The following is a 10,695-nucleotide window of genomic DNA, read 5'->3' on the forward strand; positions in this document are numbered from 1 at the left end:
TTACTCGCTCTGATCGGGTTCATCAGCAGCGTCGGCCGGCTGGGGGTACTTGAAGCGGCCCTGGTCATAAAGCTCATCCCTGGGGTCGTAGGGGTAAGGGTGGTAGTAATACCCGTAGGGGTAGAGCCCCACTTTGTTCACAAAGGGCGCGGGCGGCGCCGGCTCGTCCACGGAGGCCTCTTTCTCCTCTTCTACCTCCACCACGGGCGGAGGGGGAGGTGGGGGCGGGGGCACGACCGTCTTGGGCACGACGATCTTGACCGGCCTGGGCGGGTTGTCGATGAGGCAGTCGGGGTCCCAGTAAGGGTCGCAGTCGTACTCCATGCCCTTGAAGGTGCGGATGGCGACCGGGGGCGGCGGGGGAGGGGACTTCTTCACGACGACGATCGGCGGCGGCGGTGGAAGTGGAACGTACTTCTTGACCACCATTGGCGGTGGAGGGGGTGGGGGCTGGGGCACGTGGATGGGCACGGGGACCTTCTGGGGCGTGCAGTGTGGGTGGTAGCGAGGGTCGCACAGCACGGGCACACCGCCCTGAGGGAGGTAGACGATGTGGGGCTTACAGAGGGGGTCCTTGGCGTTGCACAAGTAGAGGACGTCGGCCTGAGCCAGGCCCGGGACGGAGAGGAACGGGGGCTCCGTCGGCCTCGGGGCGCCTTTCATGGGTGCCGGCGGGGGAGGAGGGGGTTTCTTCTCCATGACGACCGGCACCCCCAATGCCAGTTTGTTCTGGAAGTGCGAGGCGTTGGGGCCGTGGACGTGGTCCAGGTGTCTCATCTGCTGGTACAGCATTCTCAGCTTGTCGATCTCATAGAGCTGTGGGATGGAATGAAGAAGATCACAATCACCACAATTTACAATTTAGGCATTTAGCAGACGCTCTTGATCCAGAGCGACATACAATAAGCAGGAAATACATCAATATAAACAAGATAAGTCAATACATGAACAACACATGCATAATAGGAATATCAATCTAGAAAACAATAACGTAGGTAGTCCAAGCACCTAATAAGTAAAAACATTTTATAAAAAAAAGAAGGGAAAAAAATGCTAAATAGTTCTCATGTGTGGTCATCGAGGGAAGGTGAGTGCTACAGTAAGTGCTATGGGTTTAGGTGGAGTCTGAAGAGGTGAGTCTTCAGTCCACGGCGGAAACTAGGGAGTGAGTCTGTTGTTCTAAGTGCGACAGCGAGAGTTTATTCCACTGTTTGGGGGCCAGGAGGGCGAACTGTCTAGGCAGAATCGATTTGCCCTGGGGTTTTTAGCGAGGTTTCTGTCAGCATCCCTGTGTTGGCTGATCTGAGTGACGGGTGGGGTTGTAGGGGTTGATCAGGCTTTGGCTTGACATTAACTTTTTGAGGCACTTGTCCGTTGGTCAAGTACATTTCCCGTTCACTTGTCCGAGGCACAAAAGGCACTTGTCCACATAAAAATGAACCATTGTGAAATGGTTCATTTTTAGACTGAATTCACAAACAGTCCACGTCTTCAGGCGAATGGATCTTTCACACCTGTGATTAATGGCTATGAGTCAGTCCCACTTTGGAAGATGATAAAGGACGGCTAATGACTGGGGCTGCGTTTATATAGCACAAAGATAGGAGTGTCACATCAATGTAATGATAGTAATGAAGTAATATTTTAATCCACTTGTCCTTCACTGAGAATCACTTGTACCACCACAGGACAAGCCTTAATGTCAAGCCCTGACCACAATATATGCACACACAAAGGGGCCTTTTCCAACGGCAAAGAACCGGTTCCAGAACCAGTGCCGGTTCTACTTTCTTGGAATATTGGTTCGTTCTTGCCAACCGACTTGCGTTTCCACTAGATTGAACCATGATTGAACCAGAGGAACCAAGGATTTTGTGGTTCCCGTTCGGAACCAACTCTTACGTTCGGAACCAACTCCGGTTCTCGGTGGAAAAGCTCACCTCTGGTTCATCACATAGGCGGGAGAAAGAACCAGAACCGGTTCTTTGCCAGTGGAAAAGGCCCCAAGGAGTAGAAAAGATAACACTTAGTTAATCTACTCACATTCTCATGTGAATGTGGTGTCTTGTCACAACATGAACAAGAATTGACACATTGTCAATACATAAGCTGGTCACATTTGGGTTAAAAAGGCGGGGACGTTTAACAATGTTACCATAATGCTTTGAATGAGCGTGACAAAGTGAACATATAACTGACTGACTATATTGTGGGATGAAATCTGCAGTAGACGGCTGTGAATTGCTGTAAGTGGCAAAGTACCGGATTTGAAAAGTACTTTTGAAGTAAAAGTAAAAGTATTTTACCGTATGTTTCTGTGCAAAGCCAATAGAATTTGGAGGATATTAAATTGAAGTAGGACTGTCATCTAAGGGGTAGCCTACTGTCATTTTAAAAAGTAATCTTACAATACTAGTTAATATGTTTATGATGTCATTGTGAGAATGTGCTATAGTGTTGTAGTCGAGTCCACCTAAAGTGTCCAAGTCAAGTCCAAGTCCTAGGGGGTTCGAGTCCGTTTTGTCTTATTAACTCATTGACTGCCAAGGCACGAGTTTCACGAGTTATTACAGTACTCCCAGGCTGCCACAGCCCGAGTTTCCCGAGTTGGAAGCCATTTTGAAAAAAAGGAAAAAAGATTTTTTTTTTTTTTTTTTCAAAAAATTTTTTTATAAAAAAATTTCTAAAAATGCCTCAAATGTATTAGGCATGATCGCAATTGCGAAATTGCATGTTTAGCCCCATAACAAACACATCTTTCAAAATGTCAAAAATGGCTGTTTTGTCTGACTTTGAAGGCTTGTATCTCATGAATGCCTGAACGGATTTCCAAGCGGATTCTTTTGTTTGAAAGCTGTTAAAAAGTACTACACATATGGTGCATGATCTAGGCATGGGCGTGCACGATCCGTGCACTAAAAATTGATCCGTGCACTAGAAATTTAGGAAGGTGGCAGTGTTTGTTTTGTCTGACTTTGAAGGCTTCTATCTCATGAATGCCTGAACGGATTTCCAAGCGGATTTTTTTGTTTGAAAGCTGCTAAAAAGTACTACACATATGGTGCATATATGGTGCATGGGCGTGCACGATCCGTGCACTAAAAATTGATCCGTGCACTAGAAATTTAGGAACGTGGCATCCTGGTACTTGGCGGCCATCTTGAAAAGGGCATTCAATGAGTTAAAAAAAAGGACAAATAAGACTTGGACTTGGACTATATGTAGTACAATATCCCAAATCACAGACGATAATTATCCAGTCTAATATCATGATATGGATACAAAAATAATATGAATTAAAAAAGAATTATAGATTATAGGTCTACTACTGTAATCTATAACATTTTTAAACATTGCTGTTATAGCTGTGTCATTGTAATAAAGCTGCATGATTATGGCAAAACTTATATTATCAAACAAAATCTTATTTTAATATTTTTTAATAAAAGCTAAAATAAATAAATAAGGTTTCCCTATTCAAACACATAGCAGTACGTGCATGTCTGCATTTCATTGTTTAAGGTGAGAAATGTACCTTATGTCATTAGTCTGATGCCTTCAAGTATATGCAAAGCAAAAAAATACCCCATGTTACTGCTTCAAGTTGTTTTGATTCGTTTTAACCTCTCTACAGAGACTTACAATGTTACACTTCTCTCTATTGATCAGTGCACTTTAAAACGTTCGGGCGAGGCTTAACGAGTTGTAATAGGCTACACCTGGAAAGACAAAAAGAGAAAAGACGTCAATTCTTAATCCAGCGGTATGGGTGGATTAATGATCACAAAGGCTGTGTTTGGAATTGGAAGCTGTGTAGGCCTACTGTTTAAATAAGGAAGCTTATTTATTTGGGAACACTGCAGGCTGCAGGTAAGAGGAAAGCAGACAGAGAGAGTTGTCTGTTGGCGAAAAAAGAACTTTTGGGAACTTGCTTGCTGCTGCTGCTGCTGAGCGGAGGCAGTGGCGTCAGTTCAGAAAAAGGTAAGGTATGGCAACATGACTGGTGTCGCGCGCGTGCAAGACACCACTCATGTTGCCATACCTTAGCAACAAGCACGATGAAAAGTACATTTTTATTATTTCCCCCTGCAGCCAAGGTATGGCAGCTGCATACCCCTGCCATACCCAATTGACGCCCCTGAGCGGAGGGGCTCTGCGTGTGTGCCTGTGTGTGTGTGCGTGTGTGCGTGCGTGCGTGCGACTGTGTGTGCCTATCAGATGCGCATCAGATAATTCAGATATGCTCCAGCGCAACATTAATAGGCTATATACCATTAAAACCAAAGTAATGAGCCTGTTTTGAAAATGTAGCAGAGTAAAAGTACAGATACTTGTGTTAAAATGTAACGGATAAAAGTAAAAAGTACTCAGACAAATAACTACTCAGTAAAGTACAAAGTACTGAAAAAAGTACTTTGTTACAGTAACAAAGTATTTGTACTTTGTTACTTCCCATCTACATCTACAGTGCAGTATTGATACTTTTACGATACTTTTACTTAAGTAAAACATTTGAGTACTTTTTCCAACAGCTAATTTTCCCCATAGCCTGGAGGAGCGGTAACTGCTATTGGCCCAGTTCTTTCCCCCCATTCTCTAGAAGGGCACTCCTGGGGTACTGTCCTGCGATTGGCCCTTAGCTCTACCATGTGACATGAATAGCCTATCCAGAAGAGGTAATCAATGGTCGTCAAAGAAAATGAGCTGATTACCGAAGCTGGTGGCCCAGCTTAAAAACAGGCTATGTCTACTTGACTTCACTCACCCCTTCGGTGTGTCCTATGCTGCTGTAGTAGCGGTAGTAGGACTGGAAGTCTGGGTTTCCGCTGTACCACTTGGGGTCCACGTTGCGCTTGGGTCTGGAGTGGCTCAGAAAGTCATTCGCTTTCATGGAGTCAATGTTCACACCGGCAGCAGGAACCATCTCTGTTGAAATAAGGCCAATGTATTTGTGTTTAAGTTCATAAAGTTAACATAAGGACATAAATGCATTTGAAATTAAATAGAAATTAACTTTTCAGGATTCCAATTCAGAAATCTCATAAAAATAATTCAGGATCTTCCAATTCAAGAATAGCAGATCTGCAAGACATCTCAAAACATGTCACAGTGTGAGACGTTTTGAGCTTGTAGTTCGGCTATTTTTGACAGTATATGCATTGTGGCCCTCTGGAGTGAGTGTGAAAATATAGTGGCCCTCTTTATCAAAATTGCCCACCCCTGCTTAAGATGGTAAGAAAAACGACTGAAAAAGGGGAAAAAGAGTTTCAAATATAATTAATCTATTTATAAAATAGAATGAACACCCCAACATCTATCCACCTTACAAATTGCCACAGAGAAAACGAGGCAAAACCTACAGTAGGCCTAAGATGCTTGGTCAGAGTGTCACTTAACACCTAACGACAAATACATGTATGTATTCTAGTATATGTATGAGTAAAACGTCTCTGGCGTTACCTTCCATCTTGATAGCATTCAGCAAAGATTTCGCTTCAGGCAGACCTGCAGAAGGATTCAAATCACTTGATCGATCATTCTTTTCACCATCAACGTTTTTCTCCTTTACATAGGCTATTACATCACAAAGAATAGACTTGTAATTGGCAGAATATTGTCAACTTTTAAGCATATGAAGCACATTTTAACGTTTCTGAAAAGTGCTATAACACATTGTAAATCACTTAGAACTGACCTGGGAGCCACACCAGGCAGCATAGCGCCCCTGCCAGCCACAATGGAGACATGTTGATCACCTGAAATCCACATACAATTTGTATTGCTTAAATAAATCTGTGTGAAACGTGTCTATAGTGCATGTTTTAAACAAGGGAAAGATCTATTATTATGGATATAAATAAGTAAACACTGTGATTCTCTAGCAAATACATGGACATTATATTTCAACACATTATGGACAAACCCACACCTTGAACACAGAGATTACACACATGTATCGATAGACCAAGAGTAGCTATATTTTCCTTCTCTAAATGCAAGGCACAAATACTTAGTTTCCATACAATTATTTGCACTGCAAAACGATTCGATACTGATTATCTGCATTGCAAAACGATACCGATATGATACAAAGCCAAAACGGTACGATATATGCTTTTGCATATTGATATAGATCATTGCAAATTAAAATCAATTTTTCGATTCACTAGTTATCCATCAGCTGAAAAAAGTTAAATAAACCTGTTTTGTAGTATTTTACATGCATGTATGATCATCTGCAGTTGTTAATTAAATCGCATCTACTCTAAAGAAGCAATATAAATATATTTTAAGAAAACATCGACTCAGAAAACATGCAGTGCAGGTCTCTCAAAGTCTATAACCCAACAAAAAGCTATGGAAAACGGCCTGGTTTATTTAATCTAGTAACATCATGGTTTGCCTGAAGTAACACATCTCTCACCTGGTCATAGGATGCTGTCCTCAGCAACAGCAGCAGCAGGAGGTGCTTTAAATACAGGCCCCGGTTCGAGGTCCACGTGACTCACACCCTCCTGTCCAATAGCACCGCTCCATCTCCTAAAAAACTGCGACATCTGCCCCGCCTCCCCCTTTTTTTTAATACCGTTTAATATGAGGCTTCTGGCGCCAATTAGGAATAAAAAACCTCCTGGACAAGGCCGTAAAGAGCGCAGACTTCAAATGGAAACTCCCTATTAAGTCTGAGAAGGAAAGCATCACCTGCTGGGGGGAGGAAAAGAGCTGCATCCCAGGGGAAAATGCTGCAGACTCAGGCAGGAGCTATGCCAGCAAAAAAAAAAAAAAAAGAGAGGGGGGAGGACTCAAATAACAGCCTCCAACGGTCCAAACTTCCATGCATTGTGTGTTATATGTACTGTATATGAATTCAAAGTTTTTAACCCATTTAGGGACTAGAATTATTTAATGCTTTAACTATTGAAAAATTGCAGATATACAAGCTCACAGCGTGGCACCGAGTGCCGCGCTGCAAGCTTTTAGATCTGCTATTTTTTTTAAATAGTGATTTGTCTTTTTTCCTTTTTTTTTAATATATCTTTTCAAAAGCGAACATCTGTGACTCAAATATTAGCTTTTGGGTGGTCCCTGGAACAACTTATTTTGAGATGGGGGTCTGCGACTGCGGTCAAATACATGTCATTTTGGGGGTCCTTGAAATGGAAAAAAGTTTGAGAACCACTGATTTAAAAAATATTCAAAGACTTGCACAAATGTTGTGCAAGTTTAAAAGATCTACAAGCTTGCTGCGCGGCACTCGGTGCTGCGCTGTGAGCTTGTATATCTGCTATTTTGAAATATCTGCTAAAACATGAAATAATGGTTAAAGTGGTTAAAATCTAGTGACACAGAACTGTGTTCAGGTCTAAATGGATTTTAAGTGAGATTATTTTACTCAATGAGTGAACACCTGCTTTTCTGGCAGGGCAGTCGTATAAATATTATACAGCAACCCACAGGAATAGCATCTCTGCCCTGGCATGTTCACTATAAAATTCTGGAACGCAAAAAATGAGTTTAAAACACCATCCATTCACCTGGACACGGTTATCATTGCATTTTATATCCATATTAAATGGGTTTTCATGACCCATCTTTTTAAAGGTGTGTAATTTTGTTGAAGTGCCACAAAGGATAACTACAAGGCTTGACTGTGTCGTGTTCAATACAGTCACAAGGTACTGACAATACATACACATCTACCAAAAAAGGGGTTTATTCTTCATCAGGGGGTCCTCAGAGTTACTACAGGGGGGCCAAATCTTTCTGTGATAGGATAATCGTTTTAACAACTTGAACCCTAGCATCCCTAGGGTTACCACTTTTGGTCACATGTTGAGATACACGGCTTTGCCTCGTGCCCACAACCCTGAAACAGTGGTAAATCAGCCAACAACCCACTCCCTCTCATGGTAAATGGCTTACATCTACAAGCTCTAAACGCCTCAAGCTGCGAGACGTTGAGAGCTTGTAGATCAGCTATTTTCGGCAAATAGGTTTGGTGTAAAGGTTAAAAAAAAGAGCAGACCAAGTACAATGTGAAAGGTCAAGTTTACTAAGTGTTTTGTCAAACAAGTCTATGAATATATGAAAATCGTAGAGCCTGAGGGGGTCCTTGCTTCATCTCTCTGAGCCAAGGGTCCTTGGCCTGAAAATGTTGAAGACCCCTGCTTTAAAACATCCATTTATTCACTTGTTTTGCCAAAACGTCAGCGTGATTTACGAGAAAGACATAAAGATGCTACTTAAAGCAGCAATTACTGTCTGCACACAGCAAGGCTGTTAACAAACCAGGTGTTAACTGACACCAACCCACTTCCTATACAAACCACCAACACCAGCCTGAACTACATTTCCACACGGGATCATGACTAAATGGAACTTTTTACACAGTGACTACTGACTAGGGATGGGACGATATGAAAATTTCATATCACGATTGTGACTAAAGAAATCGCGATTTATGATATTATCGCCATAATCAAAATCCATTATCCTGGATGGAACATTTGCCCAAAAAATAGCAGATCTACAAGCTCACAACGAGCTGCAAGGCGATGCATTGTGAGCTTGTAGATCGGCTATTTTTTGGCAAAGCCATTTTTAAAGAGTGAAAAAAAGACTTTCAAGTATGTATATTATATACCTTTTACCAATTATAGAGGGTTTGAAGTGTTACCGGAATATGAAGCTCGGCAAATAAAAGGTGAATTGATCCCAGTTCATGACAGAGGTCGATATCGCGATAAATTAAATCTCCACCATACGATTATCGGGAGTGTTTTTTATCACGATAAATGATATTGCGTATCGTCCCATCCCTAAGAGTGACAGGGCTTGACTTTTTGAGGTACTTGTCCAAAGGACATTTCCCATTCACACCAATTCTTAAGTGCATGCATAGGAGTCACTCCATGGTATCGCAAGTCCATAGTCTGCATATAGCACAAAGCTGCTAGGAAGTCACAGAACCAAGAGCCACCAAGTACATTTTTAATGAGTTTCTGCGGAAGGATTTATTAGTTGTCCCGGACAACAGGACAAGCCTTAATGTCAAGCCCTGGAGTGAGGTTAGCATAAAGTGTAAATTGAGAGCAAATTCAGCTAGTTGCAATTCATTGACAGGTTTATCTTTGAGTGAATATTGTTAAGCCTCACATCTAGGCCTGGAATCTCGTCATTTTAGGGGCAAGGCCATTTGGCCTTTGGTGTTGTCCATTTTTTGAGGGCACAGAGGCCAAAAGCCAGGGCAGGAAGGCCATCAAATGAAACATGATTTTAGTCCATTGAAAGAATTTGTTGAATTTAAGGGTTAGGGATGATAACCTAATCTGCAGTGAACACTGGTGGAAAAAGTACTCACATATTTCACTCAAGTAAAAGTATCAGTACTGCAGTATAGAAATACTTTGTTACAAGTAAAAGTCCGGAATTTAAAATGTACTTGAGTAAAAGTATGAAAGTGTTGGCACCAAAGAGTAAAAGTACTAAAGGTTTGAAAATAGCAGATCTTCAAGCTCGCGTTGGTGGCGCTAAATGGGACAGATCCATGTTGATGACATGTGTAGACATACTGTGTAGCGATTTGTGTTATTTTAGGGCAAAATCTGTAGTAGTGTCCAAAAATGTGTTATTAAGAAATCGTCCTGAAGGTGGCGCTAAATGGGACAGGTCCATGTTGATGAGATGAGTGTAGACATACTGTGTACAGATTTGCGTGATTTTAGGGCAAAGATTGTAGGAGCAGTGTCCAAAAATGTGTTTTGCAAGAATCTGCCTCATGGTGGCGCTAGAAGAGGGCCATGTGAGAATTGATGCGTGGAGGTTGTGGTTTGGCAGGCAAGGAGTGTGTGTGGAAAATTTGGATAGGGGCAACGATGGCAGAGATATGAGCAGGGCAAAATAGGCTAGTCAATCTAAGGTTTGACCCAAAAGAAATTGCAATAGTAATGGTTCAAGGTTTTTTATGATCCTTAGGGTCATCCAAATAACATATTAAAAATTGTGAATTATATATTTAGTGGATCAAGGTAAATTCAGGGGGTTCATGTTTGAGTCCATTCACTTACTATACAGGAAAAAAAAGACCCCCCAAAAATCTTCTTTAAGTAGCATGTGAGGGGTCTAATTAGGGGTTTTTCATGATCCTGAATCCATTGCAAGCATTTGTTTTGCACAAAAAACATTCGTCAGGTTAAAAGCGGACACCACAAAACGGAGCTGGCCCCAGAAAAGTGATGACTCATCACTAATCCATAGTTTTGTAGTTTCCGTTTCTAGCCCAAGGAATGTTTTTCGTGCAAAACAAATGCTTGCAATGGATTCAGAATCATGAAAAACCCCTAGTTAGACCCCTCACATGCTACTTAAATAAGATTTTTTGGGGGTCTTTTTTTCCTGTATAGTAAGTGAATGGACCTAAACTTGAACCCCCTGAATTCACCTTGATCCACTAACTATATAATTCACAACTTTTAATATGTTATTTGGATGACCCTAAGGATCATAAAAAACCTTGAACCATTACTATTGCAATTTCTTTTGGGTCAGGCCCTTTTTTAGCTGATTGACTGGCCTAAAAGTGTGACATGACAGACAGACTGACTGACGGACTGACTGATGGACAGCCGGTGGAGGTTTTGATAGTAAATGAGACCTGACGGTCGCAATAATTTATATCTGCAAAGTAACTATAGT

General features: G+C 41.8%; 1 protein-coding gene across 1 annotated transcript; it reads right to left on the reverse strand.

The window, feature by feature from the left end:
• Window positions 1-4,924, reverse strand: LOC308302283 (uncharacterized protein; the record flags this gene model as incomplete). The annotated part of the gene is made up of 2 exons (XM_080746541.1): window positions 1-816; window positions 4,766-4,924. The coding sequence occupies 2 exons, from the start codon at window positions 4,922-4,924 to the stop codon at window positions 1-3; spliced, it is 975 nt and encodes a 324-aa protein (XP_080602667.1).
• Window positions 4,925-10,695: the final 5,771 nt, after the last annotated feature.

This window comes from Nannobrachium achirus (assembly GCF_963921795.1).
Source record: "Nannobrachium achirus genome assembly, chromosome: 17".
Classification (NCBI taxonomy): Eukaryota; Metazoa; Chordata; class Actinopteri; order Myctophiformes; family Myctophidae; genus Nannobrachium; species Nannobrachium achirus.